This window comes from Dromiciops gliroides, chromosome 1, assembly GCF_019393635.1.
Source record: "Dromiciops gliroides isolate mDroGli1 chromosome 1, mDroGli1.pri, whole genome shotgun sequence".
NCBI lineage: Eukaryota > Metazoa > Chordata > Mammalia > Microbiotheria > Microbiotheriidae > Dromiciops > Dromiciops gliroides.
The window spans coordinates 345,059,328-345,087,079 of record NC_057861.1 but is presented as its reverse complement, the minus strand read 5'-3'; the positions used below and the strand labels follow the sequence as shown (position 1 = coordinate 345,087,079).

At 37.3% G+C, this 27,752-nt stretch overlaps 1 protein-coding gene across 1 annotated transcript; it reads right to left on the bottom strand.

Annotated features, from left to right (window-relative positions):
- Nucleotides 1-25,821, bottom strand: LOC122748939 (thimet oligopeptidase-like). Its single transcript, XM_043995020.1, is given in 4 exon segments — nucleotides 1-465; nucleotides 468-2,105; nucleotides 2,107-2,158; nucleotides 25,637-25,821. Coding segments are annotated over 4 exon segments (2,340 nt in total).
- Nucleotides 25,822-27,752: the final 1,931 nt, after the last annotated feature.

Below are 27,752 nucleotides of genomic sequence, written 5' to 3'. Positions count from 1 at the left end.
TCAGCAGGCAGAGGACAGTGAGCTGCTGTCTGACACCTTCAGGCCTTTGCTCAAGAGGAAGGTATCTTGCTTGGGCTCCCAGCTGAGGAACTGCTGCAGCATGTTGATAGCATCGACAGAGCCACCAGGCTTCAGGATGCAGGTCCTGTCGTACATGCTGACCTTACAGTTGAGGACCCCTTCCATTTTGAAACGCGTGTGGAATGTGTCCATGGAGTACACCTCACTCCAGAGGTAGCCATAGTACTGGGCATCATAGCCTCCTGCCAGGTGACCGAAAGTGGCCAGCATGTTAGTACCTGGAGTGGCTGGAATCCCTAAGATCTCCTGACACAGCCTGCAGTACTCCTTGGCTGGGTCTGCTTTTGTCTGTGTATGCAGGGCCTGGTCCACCTTGGAGAGGACAATTTGACACAGGTTGAAGAGACCTGTATTAGCCTGATGTGATTTGATGAGTTTCTCCAGAGAAGCTCCTGGGGGATGGGCTCTCCAGTCTTGTAGTGCTGGGACATGCGCTTCAGCGGCTCCTTCTCCCACACCCAATTTTCCAGCATCTGTGACGGTGCTTCCACAAAGTCTCGCTCCACATGGGTCCCACTTAACATGGCAAACTCTGCCTGAGAACAGAGATGGTGCATCACATGCCCAAATTCATGGAAGTACGTCTCCACCTCATCATGCTGCAGCAGGAAGGGGGCATCCAGGGCGGGCTTGGTGAAATGGGCCACCATGGCTGTGATGGAGATCTGCCGGCTGCCATCCTTGAGGAGACAGCCTGGTTATAGGCCAAAGCAGGCAGCGTGACCATACCTCCCTTCCCAGGGGTACAAGTCCAAGTAGAATTTCCATATCACTTTGCCTGAGTCAAAGTCCCAAACTGAATAGAGTTTCACATCCTCATGCCACACTTTGGCATTCTCTTCCAGTTCAAAGGTCAGTCCCAGGAGCTCTTGGTAAATGCACAGCAGGCCCATGGTGACCACCTGCATGGGGAAGTACTCCTTCAGCAGGTTCTGGTCCACATTATAGCGTGTCTCCTCCACCTGATTCATGTAGTAGTGCATGTCCCAGGCATTGACCCAGTTATCGAAAGCCAGGCCCTGCTTCTCACATTCTTTCTTTTTCAGGTCCAATATCATGGCTCGCTCTTCTTCCCCAAAAGGTTTTGGTTTCTGGGCCAGTCCATCCAGGAACGTGGCAACATCTTGGCTGGTTTTGGCCATGTTCATCTCTAGGACATAGTTGGCATGAGTGTTAAATCCTAGCAGGCTGGACTTCTGGGCCCGGAGATCCTCCAGCTCCTGGAGGATCACACAGTTCTCCTCCTTGCATCTACAGTTGAAAGCCTCTTCAACCTTTCTCCTGGTCTCGGGAACATAACACTTCTTTAGGAGAGGAAAGTAATGGAGGTACTTGAGAGTAACTTTCAACTTATCATGCGTGGTCTTTTCTAAGGAGTTCAGAAAATCCTCAGGAAGGCCTCTCAGCTCCTCTCTGGTGAACAGCAAGAAGGTAGTATCCACATTCAGGTTCTTGTTCAAGTTGATACAAAGGAGGCTGAGCTTCTTTTTAATGTTTTTTATTTTTTCTTGAGGTTCTTCTGGGAGGTGCAATCCATTCCATTTTCCCAGCTTAACTAACTGATCCAGGTATCTCTTGGATTCCTGTCTCAATGAGTCTGCTGAAACTTTCTCCTGAAGCCAGACAATCCTCTGGTACATATCTCGCCTCATGCTCATCTCCACATCAAACTCAGAGAGCTTCTTGTCTGCCTCAGTACTGGTTGTTTGGATATCTTTAGAGGGGGAGACATGCTTTGGGAAATCCAGAATGTTTCTCTGAACTGTGTATTCCACTTCCACATCAGCCCATGCCTTGAGAGTACTCTCATAGGATACTTCTTCAAATGTCTGCAATCCCACTTGATCAGACACATGCTTGATTTTTTCAATGAATTCATTGGTAAGATTTTCAGTCTGCCCTGCTGTCAAGTCCCATCGTAAGCAGTTTGTCACAGAACATGGAGACGCATTATCCAGGACATTTCCTGTGGTGGGTGCCATGGTGGCGGCAAGGCCAGGGCTACAGCGGCACACGACGGACGTACAGGTAGCACTCCCTGTGCTGGAGGCTGCTCCGAGGTCTCCTCCTCCATGGACTTCACCTATATTTCTTAAATGTATGGTTCTAATTTCATTCAAGGCTCACTTTTAAGTCACTGCCTATATGAAGCCTTTTGAGATGCCCCCTTCACCCTAGTCTCTCTGTATTCCCCCCTTTGTCTGTGTGAATGTCGTTTTACCACCAGAAGAACATAAGCTCCTTGAGGGCAGATACCTTTTACATTTTGTCTTTATAGTCCCATTGCCTATTACACTCCTGGTATGTAATAGGCACTTAATAAACAATCACTGAATTGAATGAACTTGAATTGATTTAAAACAAATTAATTTGAACCAAATTGAATAACAGATTCTCACAGATTCTTTTTAAAAGATTGACTGAGGGGGCAGCTAGGTGGATAAGGCACCAGACCTGGATTCAGGAGGACCTGAGTTCAAATCCAGCATCAGACACTTGACACTTACTAGCTGTGTGACCCTGGGAAAGCCACTTAACTTTCATTGCTCTGCAAAAATAAAAACAAAAACAAAAATAAAACAAAACAAACAACAAAAAAAGACTGACTAAAGATTAACTCTATACTACTGATTCTGGATTTGGGGAATGAAAGCAGGACTAGGTATTAACTATCAAGTGTCCTAATTGGGTAATCTGTGGTTCTGTTAGAACTCTAACTTTGTTGCTGCACTGTGTTGAAATGATGTGCTAAGACATAATTGGCTATACCAAAGAAGAAATGAAGATGTAGTCTTTGTGAGTGTCTCAGGGGAACAAACTCATTCTACACATCCTGAAAGAGAGGCTGCTATAGTTTCAAATTCTTCTTCTTCCTCTTCCTCTTCATCCTCTTCCTCCTCCTCCTCCTCCTCTTCTTCTTCTTCCTCTTCTTCTTCTTCTCCTTCTACTTCTCCTTCTCCTTCTCCTTCTCCTTCTCCTTCTCCTTCTCCTTCTCCTTCTCCTTCTCCTTCTCCTTCTCCTTCTCCTTCTCCTTCTCCTTCTCCTTCTCCTTCTTCTTTTCCTTCTCCTTCTCGTCCTTCTTCTTGACTGCATCATAGTATATAGAGATATTGCTCTTATTCTCCCTGCTTCAGAATCTACTGTGCCTCATTGGCTGTGCTCTAAACCCACTCTGTGAATCCCATCAATGTCATCTATATACACACTTGAAGATTATAGACCTTTGAATTAATTACATATATTCCATTATTAAGCTCTGTTTAATTTCCCACCTGCTGGAATGCATGCAATAACACAGCATGAGAGAGTAAATTGAGAGTACTCTGCAACTTTTAAAGTATTTTTCTGGATCAAGAGTTATATTTTTAATCATCTGGCAGCAGTTTATCAGATTAGGCAATTCCTGAAAAGAGCCATCTCTGTTTCTAAGTGCAACCTACAAAGGGTTTATTGGGAAGGAAGATGCAATTATTATGTGAAATAAATTTGGAATTAAACTGTACTGCATTCAACAGGAATTAGGATTACAAAGTGCATTGCATGCCTCAGAATCTCCCCAGTGGTTACCAGTAACTGGAACTTTAACAAGCTATTTGATTAAAAGAACAAAATGGACCCATTAGGATTATAAGCATTAACAGTGATTTAAGCTTAAAGTAGCTAAATTGGTGCACAGAACACTTGAGGTCATTTGCTTTTGCATTTGTTTTTGCAAATGACCACATGCCAATGTGTAGAGCACATTTAATCAACCATATTAAAAATGAATGACTTGAGGAGTCAGCATGACGGTGTACATCATGCAGAAGAATATCCATTTCCCCCAGATAATGCAAATCTGACCTTAATATACAAGTCTATAAAATTTGATTTACTTTGCCTTATTTTACCACAGAATGTAATTTATCAAATTGCAGAGGAAAAAAAAAGCAAGGGAAATAGATGATAGATAGATAGGAGAGAGAGAAAGGGATGGAGGGAGAGAGAGACAGAGAGACAGAGATAGAGACAGAAATAGAGGTAGATCATGAACATTTTTCACTCCAATAGCATTTAAGCTTCTTGATAGTAGTCTTGACTGTTAGGGTTGTTTATTTTGTCTGGGATTCTCATCTCTAGCACAAAGTGTTAGGCTTAGCAAATGATTAACAAATTAGCTTAATGGTGGCTTTTATTTAACTCTAGATCTCTCCCTTTTGTTCAAGTTCTTTCTATGTCAAATTGTTTAGGACTAAATCTTCCTTCTGAGAAGAGAAACTCATTTTATTTTTCGTTTCCCTTTCTTGATCTATGTTGTTTTAGCTACTAACAAACTCCAACCATCTATTATTTATCTCTGTGTTGTCAATTAGTGATTACCATCTGCCTAGGCATAAATTTCCCACTGTCCATTCTCTCATCCCATTCAAACTCTGGCCACCCTTTGAATGTGCCTTCTGGAATTCCCATTATGTAACCAAGAAACTTTTCTTCCGTCCTACATTGTGGACATCTACCTTTTATACTATTTCCATCTAAACATTCAGTCTTGGCTTCACTGGGTCACACTGATCCATGGCTATCCTTTCTAACACTGTTTGTGCCTATTCTCATATCCCCTGAGAAACTGGTGAGACTATTCCTTGTTCCCCACTATCAAGTCCAGCTTCTTCCTTTGCCAACAAGACTCAGAAATCTTCTCCTCTGAAGTTCAATTGCCTAGGGGAGCCAGAGACAAGCCCTTGAGTCCTTGATTACTGCTGCTTTATGTTTCTTTATTTGAGCATACATCAGTGACAAGCAACACTGAGAAATGAATATTTCCAGTACTGGTGATTAACTCGAGTTTTGAGTTTCTATGTCAGTTACCAGCTGCTCCAGGGGAAGGTGATTTCTGTCAGAGCAGGAATATGGGGGGGTGTAAAGGCGGGAGTAGTGTCAGGGGGTTGGGCATGTCTACCACCACAAGCAAGATGCAGCTAAAAGACTAAAAGAAGTCATGCTATGGCTAGCTAGGATATCTGAACTTAATAAGATGCTCAGAGAGTTCAGGTCAGAGGTGAATGTCGAATATATATCCAGATGACCTATAAAATTGTCTTTATCTTTGGGGATGAAGGGAATGCAGTGACTGTATTAGGTTAATTGACTGTTTTAGTTTTCCTGAATTTGTCCTTTGAATCTTTTCTATATTTCCATGTTGGTGAAGGACGTTAATATTATATATTGAGTACTTTTTTCCTAAAACAGACTCTGCTACCCATGCTTTGGGTTGTCCTTAGACATGAACCACTTTCAAGCTTTGCTTTAGAGTTTTGCCCAGTTACTTTAGGGGTTAGGTCAAGAAACTTGACTTTTTCTCTCAAGAGGGAGAAAGAAGTCTGACAGCCAAACCCACTTTGGGGGATGGGCCCTTCAAAATGAATGCCGGTCTGTTTGAACTCAAAGCATAGTGCCTTGTGGGAAGGAGCTTTGTGGTCAGTTAGCAGGGGCACAGATCAGGGGATATCCGATTGAATCTCCCACTTGATGAAATCTTAGGATATCAGAGCAGAAAATAGAGATAATGAAATGTAACACTACATTCCTTTTAGTAAAGGATGAATAACTTTGAGTGAATCCTTTGCATAAGAAAAGGCCAGGGGGCAGCTAGGTGGCACAGTGGATAGAGCACCGGCCCTGGAGTCAGGGGTACCTGAGTTCAAATCCGGCCTCAGACACTTGACACTTACTAGCTGTGTGACCCTGGGCAAGTCACTTAACCCCAATTGCCTCACTAAAAAACAAAAAACAAACAAACAAAAAAAGAAAAGGCCAGAAAAGAATAATAGGGACTAATTCTTATGTCCCTAATGGCCTTTAAAAATCAAGTTAGCCTGCTCTAGACGACCTTATATTTATATATCTACACACACACACACACACACACACACACACACACACACATACACACACATGACTTATTCTGTTTCTTCATCTGGTTTAGAAACAAAACTAGAGAAAGAGAAAGAGAGAGACACAAAGAGAGAGACAGAGAGAGACAGAGACACAAAGAGAGAGAGAGAGAGAGAGAGAGAGAGAGAGAGAGAGAGAGAGAGAGAGAGAGAGAGAATGAATTCTTTGAGGCAGTATGGAATGGTGGATAGAAGACTGATGGAGTTGGAAAGACCTTGACTTAAAATCCTGTCACTCATGCTTATTATGTGGGTGACCTTTGTCAAGTCACTCAACATCTATCAGCTTCAGGAACTCCTTAGGTCTTATGAACTTGCCCTACTAAATCATGCACCCTTTCCAGGATATATGTCTGGCTATGTCTTATATACATGTGATTACTATTGTTTTATTTCCGCCAGATAATTTGCACAGGTAACTTTTGGTTGATTGTTGTGGTTATTTGGGGTTGGAGGTTATGGCTCCTAAGGCAGTCGGTTTATTCTTCTCTAAATAAACTGTGGAGTTTTTAAAAATCGAATCATCTATAAGAATCTATAAGAATGTCTTTCCCATGGGATCATTAATTTACAAAGGCAGAAGTCAAAATAACTAGTTTCACATGCACATACTTGAGGGCATTCCCACAACACTATTTAGCTTAGATGAATTGTGCTCCACAATGCATTTGTGCTTCTGATTCCTAATCCAGTCCCAGTCCATTTTCTAAGGACACTGTAAGACAAACTCTAGCTGGATGCTGCCATTAAAAGGCCTATTTCATGTTCTATCATTTTTGATGGGCAGAAGAAGGCAAAAAAGGATGCATTTTAATGCCTTGGAAACAATGTTTCCCATTTTTAAGTAAAGAAGAATTTAATGTATGAGGCCTAAAGAGGAATAGTGATACAGTAGGAAAAGCACTGACTCTGAAGTGAGAGGATCGGGATTCTAAGCCTGTCTCTGATGTTTACTATCAGTTTGACCTTGGACATGTCACTTCTCCATCTCCTCTTCAACAGCTTCCCCAACTCCCTCCAGCAGAGTTCTCCTTGCTACTATTACCATCTTTCATTAGAATATATGCTCCGGGGCAGCTAGGTGGCAGCAGTGGATAAGGCACCAGCCTTGGATTCAGGAGGACCTGAGTTCAAACCCAGCCTCAGACACTTACTAGCTGTGTGACCCTGGGCAAGTCACTTAACCCCCATTGCCCTGGAAAACAAACAAACAAAAAACAAACAAAAAAAACCCCAAAACAGAATATATGTTCCTTTAAGGGTAGGGATTGACTATTTTTTGGTTAGGGTAGGGATAATGAATCCCCAGTTCTTGGGACAATGTCTGGCCCAGAGTAAAGGTTTAATAAATGTTATGCCTACCTGCCTGCCTGCCTGCCGGCCTGCCTGCCTATCTGTCTGTCTTTCTAATCTATGAAGATTACATGACTGTTTCAGCAAATAAAATTCTGGTACATTATATGAGAAATACAGGTTCCTGAAGTGTTCAGTATTTTCTTCTGGTTTCATGGCCAATTTAGAATGCCACACACTCAGTTCTGGTTGTGTAAAATTGGGATATTGCTCAAAAGAAGAAAAACAGTCTTACCACAAACATGACTCATACAGTGTCTTCATTTGGCTTGGACACAAAACTAGAGCTAATATATTACATTATCTTTTTTTTTTTTTTTTTTTTGGTGAGGCAATTGAGGTTAAATGTTTGGGGTCGGATTTGAACTTAGGTCCTCCTAAATCCAGGGCCTGTGCTCTATCCACTGCGCCACCTAGTTGCCCCGCTAATATATTATCTTAAAAAAAATTAGCAAATATCAATATTCCAAGGACTCCCTCTACTATTACAGATTGCAACTCTTCTTGTAACTTAGTAGATCAGTTTGGGGAGTTGTCATAGATGAAAAATTCACCATCCATGAGTCAACCTGGTGATGAGCCATTTCAGAATGAGGCTAGTCCTCAGACAACAGTCCTACTCTCCATCCTTGATCCCATACATGAAGTCTTTCTAACTTGTTAGGACCTAGCCACATCCTCCTCTTCACAGGCATAGTCATAGTCTATATCTTCATCTCTGTCCCCTACCCATACCAGGAAGAAGTATCATAGTAGAACCCTAGTGAAAGATTTGTTTACATTTTAATTGTTAGTGTAAAATTTTATCCATTTAAAGCAGGGTCTCTTAACTTGGCATTTATGGATCCCAAAGGGTCAGTGAGTAGATTTCAGGGGTAGATAACTTTGAAGGAGATAGAGTGCCAGACTTTTAGTCAGCAAAATTTGAGTTCAAATCTGGCCTCAGACACTAAGTATATAACCCTGGGCAAGTCACTTAACATGTTTGCTTCAGTTTTTTCATGTATAAAATGGAGATAACAGCCACATGCAGGGTTGTTATGAGGATAAAATGAGATAATAATTGTAAGTGCTTAGCACAATGCCTGGCACATAGTAAGCACAGTATAGACATTAGCTGTTATTATTATTATTACTATTATTATTATTAAGAACTAATGTGTAACTAAAATTTAGAATTTACTTTGATTGTTAAAACAAAAAAAAATTCTAACAAAGGATCATTCATAGACTCCACCAGACTGCCAAAGGAATCCATGAAATGAATAAAACAAAAAACAAATGTTAGAAGCCCTGCTTTGGAGCTTAAGCACCCCAATCCTCTGTTTTGTGGCATGTTTATTTTTAGAAAATCTTGAAGCAATAGACCCACCTACTTGTCACATTTTATTGCTTTAATCTTGACCTAGGATTAGACATTCTAACTCTCTAAGGTACTGTTATTGATCATTGAAAAAAAAGGATTTAATACTTCTATTCAAAGTGCCCTATTCAAATCAAGAAAAGAAACAGGCCAGTGCCAGATTTTTCTTATGTATACGAAGTCATGAATGGGAGTCACTGCATATTTTTTAAAAAGACTCTTCCTAGTCAAATGCTGAGTTTAGGTTGAGACAATTTGCATTTTTGTATAGAGCATGAGTCACCAAAGTCCACTTCATTGCCCTTCCTGAAATAACAAGAGCAGTGAACTGTTCAGTGTAATTTCATCTAATCACTTTTCCTTATAGTCCTAGTAAGGGACCTCTGTAGACCCACTGACCTTTGCTGATTCACACATTTGCCTCACCTTTAACTGAACAATGGAGACTTTAGATAAACAGAGGGGAATCATCTCAGACTTGCCACTTTAGTAAAGGTCAAGCTTGAGCAATGAGAGAATCTTTTCCCATTAGGTTGATTGTTCATCAGCTGAAGAATTAACTAGGATCTTAGCATCATTATGAATACTGTCAAGCAGTAGATTCCTTGGCATGGAATGTGCTGCTGAGATAATGGTCACCTTTTTTTAATGAACATCTAATTATAAAGTACAATGGAAGTTGTTTATTTAATCAATTGAAACTGGTACATTGATAGAAATATAAAATGGCTACATATGAATACATATATTTATTAAATACTATATATTTGAAAAAAAATTCATACAATATCTTTTATGGCCCTTTGAATATGTATTTGGTGTTACACTTTACATATTACCATCTTGCATTTTTATCATACAAACATGCAAAGATTATTTTTGCATTAATTGGATATTTATGGATTTATATATTTGGTTTTTCATTTATTTTCTCATCCAGTCATTTATCTATTTTTATTAGATTTCAGTTGGCATAATCTCAGTGAGAAAACTCCTCCTGCCAACTGTATCAGCCAATTTTTTCATAACTTGTCATCTTAGAGAGTTGACAGGGATCCTGAAACATTAAGTGACTTGCCTAGGGTCATATATCCAGTTTCTACCAGAAACATGACTTGAACCTATGTGTACTTGATGACAAACCTTGTTAACAATTAGTCAGTCAATTAATTAACAAGTATTAGGCAATATCCTATTATGTGATAGGCCCTGGAAACAACAAAAAAGAACAATCCTAATTTTCAAGAAAGTTGTATTCTCTGAGGGGAAATAACATGTGCCTATATTAGTATATAGAGAAAAATAAACACTAGGTACAGAGAGTTAAATACAAAATTTATCTGTATCATAGAATGTGGAAAAGAAATTAATGTATAATAAGGATGGAAAGACTGTGGTTAAATTGAGAAGGGCTTTCAAAGACAAGCAGGAAAAGTTATACTTGATCCTAAATGCAATAGGCACCTACTGGAGTAAATTGGGTAGGGAAGTGACATGAATAGCTCTGCTCCTGAAGAAAATCACTATGGCAGTTGGATGGATGATGGATTGAAGGCAAAAGTAACTTGAAGCATGGGAATCATTAGGAGGCCATTACAATATGCTCAAGAGGTGTTGGGAGGCTAAACTAATGTGTTGGTTGTTTGAATAGAGAGAAGGAATTGAGGAAGTAGAAAAGGAAAGGTTTGGCAACTGATTTAACATATGGGATGAGAGTTAGCAAAAACTTGAGGACAATGCTGATGTTACAGACCTAGGGGGCAGTTTAAATAACGATGCCTCTGGCAAAAATGAAGAATAATGTTGGGGGAAGATTGGGGAGAAGGGATACAATAGGGAGTCTGAGATGTTTCTGGAATCAGGCAGTTTGGAATGTTTAATAGGTATTTGGAGATGTGGGACTAGAGTTAAGGAGACTAGGGCTGGTTATGTAGGACTGTGAATTCTCTGGATGAAGATGACAATTTTATCTATTGTTAAATCTTTCTTTTCCCCCCAATATATTTATTCATTTAATTACCTACCTCATATTTACATGTAAATTTTTAATATATTTTTAAAGTTTTGAGTTCCAAATTCTCTTCCTTCTGCCTTCTTTTTCCTGCTCCTTGAGAAGGCAAGCAATTCAAAATAGATTATACATGTGAAGTCATAAAAACATTTTTCTATATTAACTATGTTGCCAAAGAAAACATAGACCAAAAACAATAACGAAAAATAAAGTAAAAAAAGTATACTTCAATCTGCTTTCAGATTCCATCAGATCTTTCTCTTGAGGTAGATAGTATTTTTCATCATAAAATCCTTCAGAATTATCTTAGATTATTGTATTGATCAGAAAAGCCAAGTCATTAATAATTGATCATCATACCATATATCTGTTACTGTGTACAGTGTTATTCTGGTTCTGCTCACTTCACTATGCATCAGTTTATAAAAGTCTTTTCAGATTTTTCCAAAATCATCCTGCTCATTATTTCTTATAGTACAATAATATTCTGTCACATTAATATACCACAATTTATTTAGCCATTTCCAAAATGATGGGGATCCCCTCAGTTTATAATTCTTTGCCGCAAAAAAAAAATACTGCTATAAACATTTTGAATATAGACATATTTTTCCTTCTTCTTTGTTGTCTTTGGGATACAGGCCCAGTAGTGATATTTCTGAGTTAAAGGGTATACACACATTTATAGTCCTTTGGGCATAGTTCCAAACTAATGTCCAGAATGGTTGGATCAGTTCATAATTCCACCAACAGTGTATTAATAATCCAATTTTTCCACATCCCCACCAACATTTGTGATTTTCCTTCCCTAACATATAAGCCAATATGATAGATATGAGGTGGTACCTCAGAATGGTTTAAATTTACATTTCTCTAATCAACAATCATTTAGAGCATTTTTATGTGACTATAGATAGCTTTGATTTCTTCTTCTGAAAACTTCCTGTTTATATACTTTGACCATTTATTAATTAAGGAATGATTGTAGTCATATAAATTTGACACAGTTCTCTCTATATTTGAGAAATTAGCTTTTTATCAGAGAAACTTGCTATAATTTCCCCTGCCCCCAGGTTTTCTGCTTTCTTGTTAATGTGGGTCCATTGGTTTTGCTTTTGTAAAACCTATTTAATTTAATGAAATAAAATTATTTATTTTACATTTCATAATGCTAACTATCTCTTTTCTTGGGCATATGGTTTTCCCTTAACCATAGATCTATGAGATAAAACATTCCATGTTCTATAATTTGTTCATGATATCACCTTTTATCTCTACATAATGTATCTATTTTGACCTTGCAAATAAAATAAAATGGTGGTCTATACCAATCTGCTTTCAGTTTTCCCAGCAGCTTTTGTCAAATGAGTTCTTGCCCCCAAAACTTGGATGTTTGGATTTATCAAACACTAGATAACTATTGTCATTCACTACTGTGTATTATGAACTGGTTCACCTTTCTATTTCTTAGTCAGTACCAGATTGTTTTGATGATCACCCATTTGTAATACAATTTGAAATTACAATTAGGCAACCTTCAATCATTTATTATTCATTGATTCTCTTGATATTCTTGACCTTTTACTCTTCAAGATGAATTTTGTTATTATTTTTTCTAGCTCTGTAAAATACTATATTGACAGGTCACCCCTGATCTTAGTGGGAAGGCCTCTTGCTTATCCCCATTACAGATAATGTTTGCTAATGGTTTTAGATAGATACCACTTAACATTTTAAGGAAAGTTTCATTTATTCCTATGATTTCTAATGTTTTTAATAAGAATAGTTTGTGTATTTTGTCAAAAGCTTTTTCTGCATCTATTCAGATAATTATATGCTTTGTATTGGTTTCATTATTGATATGGTCAATTATGTTGATAGTTGTACTAATAATATTTAACCAGACCTGAATTCCTGATGAAAATTCTACCTGGTCACAGTGTATAATCTTTGTGATATGTTACTGTAATCTCTTTGCTAGTATTTTACTTACATTTTTTTTACAACAATATTCATTAATAAAGTTGGTCTGTAATTTTCTTTTTCTGTTTGAGCTGTTCCTGGTTTGAGTATCAGCAGCATACCTGTTGTAAAAGGAGTTAAGCAGGACTCCTTCTTCAATTCTCTTTCCAAATAGTTTATATATTATTGGGATTAATTGTTCTTTAAGTGTCTGGTAGATTTTACTTGTGAATCCTTCTGTCCCTGGGGATTTTTTCTTAGGAAGTTCATTAATGTTTTGTTCAACTTCTTTTTCTAAGATTGGGTTACTTAAGTATTTTATTTCTTCTTTTTTTTTTTTTTTTTTGGTGAGGCAATTGGGGTTAAGTGACTTGCCCAGGGTCACACAGCTAGTAAGTGTTAAGTGTCTGAGGCTGCATTTGAACTCAGGTCTGCCCGAACCCAGGGCCGGTGCTCTATCCACTGTGCCACCTAGCTGCCCCTATTTCTTCTTTTAATCTGGGTAATTTATATTTTGGTAGATATTCATCCATTTCATTTAGATTGTCAAATTTATTGACACATAATTGGGTAATATAGCTCCTAACAATTTTCTTAATTTCTTCTTTATTGGTGATGAATTAATTCCTTTTTTTTTTTTTTTTTTTAGTGAGGCAATTGGGGGTTAAGTGACTTGCCCAGGGTCACACAGCTAGTAAGTGTTAAGTGTCTAAGGCCGGATTTGAACTCAGGTACTCCTGAATCCAGGGCCGGTGCTCTATCCATTGTGCCACCTAGCTATCCCAATTCCTTTCTTTTTTGATACTAGTAATTTGGTTTTCTTCATCCCTTTTTAATCAAATTAAACAATGGTTTATTTATTTTGTTATTTTTTAATAAAATAAGCTGCTAGTTTTATTTATTATCGCAATGGTTTTCTTACTTTCAGTTTTATTAATCTCTATTTTGATTTTTTTCAATATTCTCCATTTGGTGTTTAATTGAGGATTTACAATTTGTTCTTTTCTAGGTTTTAAAAATTGTATTCCCAAATTCATTGTTCTGCCTTTTCTCTAATTTATAGATATAAGCAATTAGAGATATAAATGTTCTCGCAAATACTGCTTTGGCTGCATCCCAGAAATTTTATTATGCTATTTCTTTCCTTTTTTTTTTTTTTTTTTTTTTTTTAGTGAGGCAATTGGGGTTAAGTGACTTGCCCAGGGTCACACAGCTAGTAAGTGTTAAGTGTCTGAGTGTCTGAGGCCAGATTTGAACTCAGGTACTCCTGACTCCAGGGCTGGTGCTCCATCCACTGCACCACCTAGCTGCCCCCATGTTATTTCATTTTAACGTAGCTTGGAGGGGAATGTTGGGGGAGTTTAGATGAGTTTCTGTTCCTACTCTGCCATCTTGGCTCCACCTAAAAATGACAGTTAAGTCTATGGCAGATGATGAGGTTATATAGAGAGAGATTAGAGAGAGAAAAAATAAAAGGATGACTTAGGATAGAGTCTAAAAGAACAGCCACAGTTATGACAAATATTAAAGGGGTGAATCAGCAAAGGAAAATGGGAAACAATAGCCAGAGAGTCATGAGGAGAATCAAGCAATTAGAGTGGCATGAAAACCCAGAAAGAAGGAGGAATCTGGGAAAAGAAGGTGGTCAGTATCACTGAAGGCTTTAAAGAGATCAAGAAGGATGAGCACTGGGGGCAGCTAGGTGTTGCAGTGGATAAAGCACTGGCCCTGGATTCAGGAGGACCTGAGTTCAAATCCGGAATTAGACACTTGACACTTACTAGTGTGGGTTCCGGTCCCATCTGGGTCGCCAAACTGTGAGATTAAAATTGGATATTAGATCATAAATCTATCCTACTTAACCTTTCCCTTAATTTATCTCCCAGACTAGTAAATGGAAGAAGCTTCTGGTTTTCTAGATAGACCTTTTATTGTATGGTAGTCACAAGGTGATGTTGATTAGAAGGATAGGAAAGTAGAAACACAATACAAATCGTCTTAAGACTAGGTTTAGTCTATATTCCGTATAAAACTCACCTGTGGCCTAGCATAATCACTGGCTGTCTCAGAACCATGAGATATGGTATGATAATCTTTCCATAACATTTTCAGGTGTCATGAACACATACTAAATTTGGCTTTGATCCAGACACATGGTGGTAAAAAGTGTTACAGATTGCATAACTACCTCAACCCTTTATTAGAAGTCTAAGGATATAAAGGGGGGAATGTGGTAAAAAGTTTTAAGAGTCAGTTAGATAATGTAGAGACGCCAGGTTTTTTTTAGGACCACCCTTTTGGGGAGGAGACCAACAGCATGAGCTATGCACACCAGTCCACCTGCAACACAGGCCAGATTGCCTGCTGAGCACTCGACTTCCGGGGTGCGAGCTTAAAAGGCAAGGAGAGAACGGAAGTGGGGCCTTTTTTCCTGCTCCGCTGGTTTCCTGGCTGTGCTACACAGATAGACTCAGACTAGAGTTTGACTCGGCCCGGCTCTCAGTTAACAGCACGCGCTTGACTCAGTCTCTCGCCCCAAAGGTGGCCTTCTGCTTTTGGTGAGTTTTATATGGAATATAGACTAAGCCTAGACTTAAGATGATTTGTATTGTATTTCTACTTTCCTATCCTTCTAATCAACATCACCTTGTGACTACCATACAATAAAAGGTCTATCTAGAAAACCAGAAGCTTCTTCCATTTACTAGTCTGGGAGATAAATTAAGGGAAAGGTTAAGTAGGGTAGATTTATGATCTAATATCCAATTTTAATCTTACACTAGCTGTGTGACCCTGGGCAAGTCACTTAACCCTCATTGCCCCACTTAAAAAAAAAAAAAAGCATGAGCACTGAGAGAAGACCACTAAGCCACAATGATCTTTACATTTTTTATATATATGAAATATATATATATATATATATGTATATATATATATATATATATGACATATATATATGTCATAAACACCTCAATAAGAAAACAAACAAAAAAAGAATAATCCAGGGATATGGTTAGACCTGTGATTTCATTGGTAACAGGAGCTTCTGATAAGGAAACCCCATTTATGTACACTCTTGAATGTACACCAATATCTTGTTTGAAATATTCCTAGAATATTTCTGGAGACTTTGAGTTGTTAAGTGACTTATTCAGAGTCATACAACCATCTTATGATAGAGAAAGGAGTTGAACCCAGACCTTTCTGGATTCTGGCCAAATCTCCAACCTCTATGCTGTGCAGCAATTAATTGATTTAATTGAAATAATAAAATGATCAGCAATGACCAAAAAGTTAAAAATGAACAATATGTATTAAACATTTTGAGATCCCTTCAGGGAAAGAGAAATTATTACTACAAAATCTGGTACCTTTTTTCTGTTTAGGCGAACAAATACTTATAAACTTATGTAGTTCCATTCCCATCCTGGAAGACAGTTGGATTACAAATCACAAGTTGGCCTCAGGTGCTGATGTTGAGAAACAACACAGACTCCTCTAGCAGAGTGTATACTTAATATAAAGAGCCTATCTCTTTGCTCAAATTGGATACTAAGGTTATTTATCTGGGAAAAGGCTATTTTCCTTCAAGAGAATTGGAGTATCCAGAGTTAGCCAGGCCTTTTTAAGGTCAGAAGTTTCCCCCTGGAGGACAAATATGACTGATGAGCCCATAAGCTGACTAAAGCCTGATGAGATGCATCAAGATAAAGATTATTCATGAGCAATCCTTATATAGTAATCCTTATAAAGACCATGTTTTACATTGTCTCTCAGCAATGCAAAAAGTCTGCCTAGATGGCTTCAAAGGTACCCTTTCTGCTCTAAATTTATGATCTTCTTAACTTCCAATATCCTACCACAGCATAATAATGTGGGAGCTTTGGGGATTTTCAATGCTTTGGACTGATCGTTCAGGGCAGGGAAATAGTATATGGTCTCCAATTCCCCCTTTCTACTCTCAGAGCAAAGACTCTAGACTGATATTCCCAATTTATATCTCTACATGCTGCTAGAGATGTAATTTCTTCTGGATAAAATAGTGACAATGAAAAGAGCAATTTCCTCCTTATTATGTCACAACCTATTGTTATTCCTTCTTTTTCTTCCTATGTTCCTCCTCTTCTGTCTCACATTTCCCCTCTTCCTTCTTCCCTATGTAAAGATTCTCCCAGAGTTACATGTCCTGCATGTGGTTTATTTTGTGATACAAATTGTGGACATGTATACAAAACCTAGATTGCAATTAGTGCCATTTTTCTAATTCCAGGAGGGATTGAACAATGAGGATTAGTTTGCTCAATTAAATCAATTGATAGATCAGTCAACAAGCATTCATTAAGTGTTTATTAGGTAGCTATGTATGCTAGGCACTGTGTTAGATGCTGAGGATGCAAATAAAAAGAAGGGAAAAACACCTCTCTCTTGTGAATTCACATTAATAGATCTTATATTAGGCTCCCAGGCTGTCTATTATACCAGACTCTATTTAATAACAATACCCCCGTCCACTGAAAGGGGAGAAAATCCTGTTGCTATGAGACTCCAAGTGGGTTAGAGCAGCATAGCTTTATTCCCAGTGGGAGGCAAATCTTAGGATCAGACCATACATTTAGAACTGTAAGGGACACTAGAGATAACTTAGAACAATCCTCTCTTTTTACACATGATGAAACAGAAACCCACAAAAATTAAGTGACATACTGAAAATCACACAAACATGAAGCCCGATACCAGAATTCATATCTACATACTTTGATTCTAAACTCTAAAAGTGATAGATACCACATCCCTTACCCTTAAGGTATTTATAATCTGAGAGGAGAGAAGACTAATCCAATGTGCTGGAGGGCTTCCACACTTTCTCCTGGCATCTCAGGGATACCAATGGAGTACTCTCTCTGTTTTCAGCCCATCTTCTCCTTTGGTCATGTAATTCTTTGGTGACATCCTTGACTCTTCTTTTCCTTTATATTCTTTACGTTTCATAGCCTGCTCAGACCTACAATGTACTTTCTTTTTTCTTTCTGTGCAATGCTCATCTTTGGTTTTTAGGAGGCAGTGGTATCATTGGCATACAGCAATACTACTTTTTAAAATTCACATTGAAAATATGGACTTTCATTCCACAATTGACAAATGATCAAACAATACAAACAGGTTTTTTTTTATTTGTTTGTTTTTTGTGGGGCAGTGAGGGTTAAGTGACTTGCCCAAGGTCACACAGCTAGTAACTGTCAAGTGTCTGGGACTGGATTTGAACTCACATCCTCCTGCTTTATCCACTGTGCCACCTAGCTGCCCCCTGAACAGTTTTCAGATGAAGTAATCAAAGCTATCTATAGCCTTGTGAAAAAAAAAATGCTTTAACTCAGTATTGATTGGAGGGATACAAATGAAAACAAGGGATACTACCCTAATATGTATTCGATTGGTTAATGGAATAGCAGAGGAAAATGATAAATATTGTAGGGGATGTGGGGAAAATGAAACATTAATTCACTCTCAGTAAAGTTGTAAAGTGATTCAACCATTCTTTAGAGCAATTTGGAACTATGCCCAAAGGGTTATAAAGCCATAGCAGTACCATTACTATGTCTGATTCCAAAAGGAAATTAAAAAAAAAAACAACAAAACAAAAAATAATTGGTCCTATATGTAGAAAAATATCTATAGCAGCTCTTTTCTGTTGGTAAAAAACCTGGAAATTGAGGGCATGCCCATCAATTAGTGAATGGCAAAAAAATTTCAGTATATGATTTTGATGGAATAATATTGTTCTATAAGAAATGCACAGGATGCTCTTAGAAAAACCTGGAAAGACTTACATGAGATAATGCAAAGTGAAATGTAGTATGTACAAAGTAACAGCAATATTGTAAGATGATCAGCTGTGAATGATTTAGCTATTCTCAGTAATACAATGATACAGGAGAACTCTGAAGCATTTACGATGAAAAATGCTATCCATCCCCAGAGAAAGAACTGATGGTGTCTGAATACAGATTGAGACATATTTTTTAATTTTTTAAAAAAACTTTCTTGAGTTTCTTATCTTTTTCCCACAACATGACTAATATGTAAATGTTTTGTATGACTATACATATGTAACCTATATTGAATTGCTTATCTTCTTAATGGGGAGAAGGGAGGGAGGAAAGGAGAGAATTTGGAACTCAAAGTTTTAAAGATGAATGTTAAAAATTATTTTTACATGTAATTGGCAGAAACTAGGTATGGATCAGTATCTTAGAGCATTTGCCAATGTAAGATCAAAATGGATACATGAGAGACATAAAAGGAAATATAGTCCATAAATTAGAAGATTATGGAATATATTATCTATCAGATTTATAGATAGAAGAAGAATTGATGAATAAACAAGATATACAGAGCATTATGAGTTGTAAAATGGATAATTTTGATTACATTAAATTGAAAAGGATTTGTGCAAATGATACAAATGTACCGAGGATTAGAAGAAAAACAGACAATTGGGGAAAATTTTAAGGACAGTTCCTCATTTGAGATAAAGTTCTCATATCTCAAATATATAGAGAACTTTGTCAAATTTATAAGAATATGAGACATTTTCTAATTGATAAATTGTCAATTATAAATAGTGATCCCATGATCTTTTGAGGTTTCCCATTCCTCTTCAAGGTTTGACCTTCATCTACGAACATTGATATAGTGGGATGGCAGAGGAGGACTCCAGTGACATGGCGCTTATATGGTAGCTGAGAATATTGATAGAAGTACCTGGTAGTGCTGAAGTATTTTTAAAAATGATTTGAATATGGGGTAAAAGAGGTGTGGGAACTCACAATGTGCATTAAAAGGGGACAAGTCATGCTCCTTTTCTGTATGACTTGGTCAATCATTTCCTCACCATGGTTTTAGATATTCAATGGCTGAGTCACCATGATGCCTCAATTATGTGTAATTTCTACAATTTGAATTTTCCCTCCTGCTGTTGCAGAGGAAGTGACCAGAGGGCACTGGTTAGTATTGTTGGGACTGCCTTGTTTAAAAATCTAAATGTGGGTTCTAATCTGTTCCCCCCCCAGTTTTGGGGGGGAAACTGGCTAAAATCACTGATAAATTCACCAAGAGTTTAGGCTTTTTAAGGGTTTATTAAAAGATATAAGATAGTAAAGAGAGAGAAAGATTGCGAACAGATTTCTTATAGCATGGAAATCCTTACCTTCCTAACCTCCCACATGAAGTCCTGCCACCAAGCCGATGTCTCCGTCCCAAAGAGGAAGAACCCTTCCTCCAGCGTCCCTTCCTACTTCGTGTTCTCCTCCCCAAAATGGGAGGCTCCTGAAGTTGATTGGCTGGTAGCTTTGATAGCTAGTACTCAGGAGCAAAAGTCACTTCCTGACACCAAGGAACTGACCACATGGCTTGGCCTCAGACACTTTCTCCTCATGGCAGAGCTATCCTACAGTAACTCTCCAGTAGGTGGTATCACTCCAATCATTACAGAACCACCCTGAAGGGTGCCTTATATTGAAAAAAAAGCATTAAGAATTCCTAAATCTGTTAAGATTCCTTGGAGTTTCCATTCTCCTGAACTTCATATTTTGCTCTTGATTGAGTTTCAGGGTTGCAATATCAGAGAGATGCCATATTGTAGTGATAAGGATTGTGGTCATGTGAGGCCTTTTTTTTTTTCCCCAAAGGAAGAGGACATGTGCATGTGACATGCAGACAATAACAGTCTGAGGGACTGATATAACCTAGTGAGATTACTGGTGCTTCAAAGCACCAAAGGAAATGAGCAAATGCCTCTGCACATCCTTAGACAATTGATTTCTGTTTGGTGTATTCAAAGGTGCCTTGAGTGCTCTTTCCTTTCACTGGCTCTAGCTCCCTTTATGTACTTCTCAGCATTAAATATTTGGCAAACTCTTAGACTAAATCCTGGTTGAACCTCATGTGTACTCTGGCATGTCTGAATTCAGGACATAAGGGACCCAGGTGGCTTCATCACAGACTAGCATATGTTCTTGATGTTTCTGTGGTTTTGATATCAATAAATTTTAACTTGGTAAGTTCCCTTTGAGTGCCAGCTGGGTTTCTCTTCTTCAAATTCTGAATGTGACTGAAATAAATGAAAAAGGACTCTGAATTTGTGCAAGTCAAAGAAGGATAACCCAGGTTCTCTGCTTCTATAGCTGCTGATACTGTAAGCTGCATAGATAGCCTAATCACCATATATGAACAGATGACATAATTCTGCGATGCTAGCATGCCATGTATGGATACAAAAAAAAAGATTTTGGCAAGTATACCAGACTGACCCTAAGAATATAAAATTTTGTAAGGCTATTTCTAAAGTCTTACACTGGTTCAAAAATCAATTTCATCATCAAATTGTTATTGTCACTACCACTACTAACATTTATTTCATGCTATAAGGTATGGCAAGTACTTTACATATGTTTTGATTTTTAATGCTCATAAGCCTGGTGGGTGGATGTAATCATTATGCTTATTTTACAGATGAGGGAAGTAATGAGATGAGAGATTAAATGATTTACCTATGATCTGACAGTAAGTATCTAAAGAAGGATTTGAGCTTTCTGACTCTGGGTCTAATATTATATGTGCCACATCCTAGTTTTCTAGGGGAAATGTAAAATGATCTGGGCTCTTTAGTTGACCAAAAGCTCAAAAATAAGAACTCAAGCTTCATTAAGAGAAGCCAAAATTCCAGGAATAGGAAGGCAATAGTTTCTTTGCTCAAGTTAGATCTCACTTGGAATGCTACATTTAGTTCTGAGATCCAAATTTTAATGAAGACATTGATAAGTGAAAGGGCACGTGCTGAACAATAGCTCAGATGGTAAAAGCTTTGAATCCTAGTCATATGAGAATCATTTGAAGGAATTGAGTCTGTTTAAACAGTATAAAAGAATACTCAGGGAAGAATATGACAGATGTATTAAATCATTTAGAGTTATGCCATGATCATATTATCAAACAATAATAATTTTTAGCTAATTTTATAATAACCATTATAAATAACAAAATTGTGCTAATAATAATTATTATGCTAATAAATAAGTTAATAATAAATATCCTAAGCACTTTACAATTATTATCTCATTTGATCTTTATAACAACTCTGGAGGTAGGTTCTATTATCATCTTTATTTTACACATGAGGACACTGAGGTTAAAAAGAGCATTAGTGAGGGGCAGCTAGGTGTCACAGTAGATGAAGCACCGGCCCTGGATTCAGGAGTACCTGAGTTCAAATCCAGCCTCAGACACTTGACAATTACTAGCTGTCTGACCCTGGGCAAGTCACTTAACCCCCATTGCCCTGCAAAAAAAAAAAAAGAGCATTAGTGAATTGGCTAGGGTCACATAGAAACTAAGTGCCTGAGAGTGAATTTGAACTCAGGTTTTTTCTGACTCAAGGCCTAGAATTCTATCCACTGCACCACCTAGCTGCTATATATATATATATATATATATATATATATATATATATATATATATATATATATATATATGTGGGAGAGATGAGACTTTTTTCTGTTTTTCCTTAGAGAGCAGAACCATTTTCAAAGGAAGGAAATTGTGAAGAGGTAAATTTAGCCTTAATGTCAGGGGAGAACAAAGCAAATTACAAAATTGCATAATAATTAGAGCTGTCCAGAAGTATTAGGTGCTACTTCAAGAGGATGAGGTCTTCCTTTTTTGTAGGTGTTCAAGCCGTGTTTGCATGCCTGCTTCTTGAGATTCCTTTTTAGGCTGGGATTTGGACCAGATAGCCACTGAGGTGCTTTCAATTCCTCAGTTCTATGAAGGACGTTCTAAACCTGAAAGTGCTATATAAATGTTTGCTGTTTTATTATTATTATTATTATTATTATTATTATTATTACATATTTACTCTTAGATCAGAAGATGATGGTCATCTGAGATTTCCAGGGGTGGGGGTGGGTGGGGAGGACATGGAAAAGAAATTTAAGTAGAGGTTCATTTAGCTATCAGCCTCTCCCACTGTTGCCCTGGAAATTTGTATGTAAAGAAAAAAGGGAGGAAGGGGCATTATGGAATGACTACCAGGCCGTAAGTGCTATCAACATCTGCAATCAATGCCCACTCCCACTACTCTCTGACCTGTTAGACCAACTTCAATCAGCCAGAATTTCTACCAAACTCTCTAGGGTTCCTGGAATCTGGTTCACATTAAAGAATTAGATGAATGTATAAGATGGTTTTCGAGAACCACTGTGGTCATTGCAAATATGTGACTATGATTTTAGCCTCTTTAATACCCCCTTCCACTATTTTGGCATTGATGAATACTAGATGGTGAACTGTGAGAAAGTTAGAGTGATGAGGCATAGGGAATAGGTCAGGTAGACCCCAGTGCTCCCTTCCAACTCCCAATCAATATCACATTCAATATATTATAGCCATCAATATCACATTCATTATATTATAGCACTAGATTTTTTTCCAGGATTTATGCTGATAGTTTGTTGAAGTCAGGGGGACAAATTGAATGAGTGTCACTCCCCTTTTACAGAGTCAATATGCAGATATGCTATCTCCCCAGGAAGCTCTATGAGCATATGCTCTGGAAAGGAAGGGGTTGTTTTTTTTTTCTATCTTTATCCTTGAACTATGCCTTTAATGTAAATTCATCAATTGATTAATTCAATTATTTGTTGGATTGAAATAAGACACAGTCTATCTAAGAATTGAATTTTTTGGATTGAAAGAAGACACAGTCCATCTAAGAAATGATTCCTGATAGAAATGTTGTCATGATGATAAAAAAAAAATGCTTCCTTCAAAGGATAATGACCCCATTTGGGAAGTTATGACCTGGGTGCTTTTATTTAGCAATCATTTATTTTTTAAGATTTCAGCAGAGAAACTTACTTAGTAAGTATCATATGATTCATTGTAGATCTGGGGATTTCTGGCCCTAAGAGGACATCATAAGTGTGTGACTAATGCTTATTTTTTTTCCTTACATAGAGCTTGCCACTTCACCTAAGAAATCGCTGCTATTTGTTCCCATACACCACTGTCCTATATTCATACATAGCTTTCAAGTTATGATACATTAATTATCTCTTATATGTTTGCCCTGAAGAATCAACTAGGTGGTGTAGTGGATAGAGTACCAGACCTGAAGTCAAGAAAACTCCTCTTTCTGAGTTCAAATCTATCCTTAGACCCTGGACAAGTCACTTAAATCTGTTTACCTCAGTTTCCTCATCTATAAAATGACCTGGAGTAGGAAATGGCAAGCCACTCAAGTATCTTTGCCAAAAACAAACAAACAAAAAGAACCCAAAACCCAAATGGGGACATGAAGTCAGACACTGCTCAACAACAACAACAACAAGCTGATCATTATCAACTGATTGGAAAGTCTAATTATCTATGCCTTCCTTTCTCCTGCCCTTACATACTCCAATCCCAACAGTCAAAGAATTTAGTTGAATCTTAGTTTACAAATTCTTTATTCTACAGTACTTTATACCAAAGTTTGTTAAAATCATGTACTCTACAAACACCATACCTATTCAGGTTCAGGCCTTCTAGAAAATAAAAAACACCATGGTCTTAATTCTCATTGATTCCCCATAACCCTCTATGGTGAAAACTGTTACAAAGAAAATAGCAATTAAGATGGCAATATACTCACCTAAAAGCAATTATTCCCTTGCATTCACCTCTGGTAGACTTCTTGTGCAATTCCAGCACAAAATTTGGGAGGAATAATTGTAATTATAAAGACTATATTCACACACAGGCATAGTGGAACATTCAATTGCCTGATAGTCTCTGACATTTGTAAGCTGTGTGACCTTGGGCAAGTCATGACATTTCTCAACTTAAATTTCCTCATCTATAAAACAGAGATACTACCTAAACTTCCTGCCTCATAGGTTTGTTGTTAGGATCAAAACTTTTAAACTGTAGCTCACTAAACAAATAAAATTATTAGTATACCATGTAACACCTCTTGTATTTACTTATTTATGAAATAAAAAATAGTATTACTTTTGATAACTATATGAATTAACCTAGAATGGATCTAAAACCCTTTCATTCTCCATGCTAACCAGAATAAACTAGAACACCTGCAAATCACTAAATACATCAGTAACAATAACAGAGACCTTAATGTGTGTTCAATTTAAATTTTGAATCTGATATAGCAGAAGTTCTCAAAATAACAGACAAACAACCCTAGTCTAATTTATTATTATGTCATGTCAATGACCCTGGTGTGCCAAAGACTTGCTATTCAAAAGCTTATAGTTGAATACCAGTGTTTTCCCCATAATGCTGTAACTCATAGAGCACTATAATTCTAGACAACCCACCATTGCAAGTAAGTCAAAGGGCTGCACAAAGTTACCTGATATGTTTAAATAAATCATACCATGTGACCAAGGAAGTCTTGCACAAAATAAGTCTTATAAGAAATAGTATATCATAAAAAGTACTGACAACAAAGAAAAAAGGAAGAAAATATTAATTTACTTGAGTCTTGTTGTTCAGTCATTCATTCATGTGTAAACTCTTCATGATCCCATGAATTAATGTACACTAGGCTCTTCTGACCTCCACTATCTCTCAAAGTCTCTCCAGGTTCATGTTCATTGTTTCCATGAAACTATCTATCCATCTCATCCTCTGTTGACCCCTTTTCCTTTTGTCTTCAATCTTTCTCAACATCACAGTCTTTTCCAAAGAGTACCGTCTTCTCATTATGTGGCCAAAGTATTTAAGTTTCACCTTACATATTTTATATTCTAGTTAATAGCCTGAATTTCTTTAAGTATTGACTGATTTGACCTCCTTGCTGTCCAAGGGACTCTCAAAAGTCTTCTACAGCACTGCTTTCCTCATAGTCCAACACTCATGGCGATACATTCTTACTGGAAAACCTTAGCTCTCATTATATGAACTTCTGTCAACAAGGTGATGTCCCTGCTTTTTGGTGTGGTATCCATATTTTGCATAGCTTTTCCTCGAAGGATTGAGGATCTTTTAATTTCATGGCTGCAGTCACCATCTGCAGTGAACTTTGAGCTCAAGAATACAAATTCTGACACTGCTTCCATTCTTCTCCCTCTATTTGCCAGGAAATGATAAGACCAATTGCCAAGATCTTAGTATTTTTAATGATAACCTTCAAGCTACCTTTCATGCTCTCTTCTTTCACCCTTATCAAGAGTCTTCTTAATTCTACTTTACTTTCTGCAATCATATAGGTATCATCTGCATATATGAGATTATTGATATTTCTTTTTATTTTTTATTTTTTAGTGAGGCAATTGGGGTTAAGTGACTTGCCCAGGGTCACACAGCTAGTAAGTGTCAAGTGTCTGAGGCCAGATTTGAACTCAGGTACTCCTGATTCCAGGGCCGGTGCTCTATCCACGGTGCCACCTAGCTGCCCCGATTATTGATATTTCTACCAACAGTGTTAATTCCAGCTTTTGATTTATCCAGCCTAGCATTTTGAATTATGTACCCTGCATATATGGTAAATAAGTAAGGTGACAATATAAAGTCTTATTGTACTCCTTTTCCAAAATTAAACTAGTTATTACAAAATTATTTCTAACTGTTGCTTCTTAGCCCACATAGACGTTCCTCAAGTGACAAGGAAGATGATCTGGAACTCCCATCTCTCTGAGGATTTACCAGAATTTGTTGTGATCCATACAAAAGCTTTACTGTAGCGAATGAAGGAAAAAAAAAGTAGATGCTTTTCTGGAACTCCCTTGCTTTCTCCATAATGCAATGAATATTGGAAATTTGGTTTCTAGTTCCTCTGCCTCTTCAAAAATTAGCCTGTTCTGCTAATTCTCAGCTCACATATTACTGAAGTGTAGCTTGCTGAATCTTAAGTATAACCTTGCTTAAGTGAAGTAGCACAATTGTTCTTTAATTTAAATACTCCTTGGCATTTTCCTTCTTTAGGATTGATCTTTTGCAATTCAGTGAACACTTGTCTATTCCAAATTTGCTGGCGAATTTAGTGCAGCACTTTAATAGCTTCTATCATCTTTTAGGATTTTAAATAGCTCAGCTGAAATTCTATCACCTCTATTAGCCTTATTGTCAGCAACACTTCCTGAGGCTTCATTTTCCAGGATGTCTTGCAGTAAATTGGTAACTACACCACTGTGGTTATCTGAGATATTAAGCTCTTTCTTGTATGTGTATGTGTGTATATATATTATGTATATATGTATTGTGTATATACACACACATAGATATGTATATAGCATCCTTGACAATTCTTCTTAATCTCTTCTGCTTCTCTTAAATCCCTATGATTTCTGTCTTTTATCATGTTTGTTTTTGCATGAACATTGCTTTGATATCTCTAATTTTCTTCGAGTTCTCTTGTATTTCCCATTCTGTTGTTTTCTACCTCTCTGCATTGCTTATATAAGAAAAACTTATTTCTCCTTGCTATTTTCTGGAATTCTGAATTCAGTTGGGTATATCTTTCTCTTTCTTCTTTACCTTTCACTGAGTAGCACATTTATATACATTAGATAATTTATTTATAGTCATAAATATGGATCACAAAGAAGAGAAGTTACAGTTGTTATAATTTATACTGATGGAGGAAATACACTGTACCAAAAAATCTTGGAACAAATCAATAACAATACTAAAATGTATACTACTATCATATGAGACAGCTTTCATGCTCTACTGTATGGCCATACATCTTGAACTGGACTTGATATAACAGCTCTAGGAAGAGCAAATAAGACACATTCTCTAGGAAAAAATATCAGCTTCCTTCAACACAATACTCCTCCAGCCACTGAGGAGTCTTTTCTGATGATGGTGGCAAGGTTCATAGTTAAAGAAGGTTCTACATTCATGACATTCATCGAGGTTTCTCCCCATCCTTTGCTGCACAAGATTTGAACTCTGATGGCTGCTATTAAACATATACAATTTCTTCCAAGACAGCATTTCTTTTTTTTTATTATTTTAAATAGAATTTTATTTTCCAAAATATATG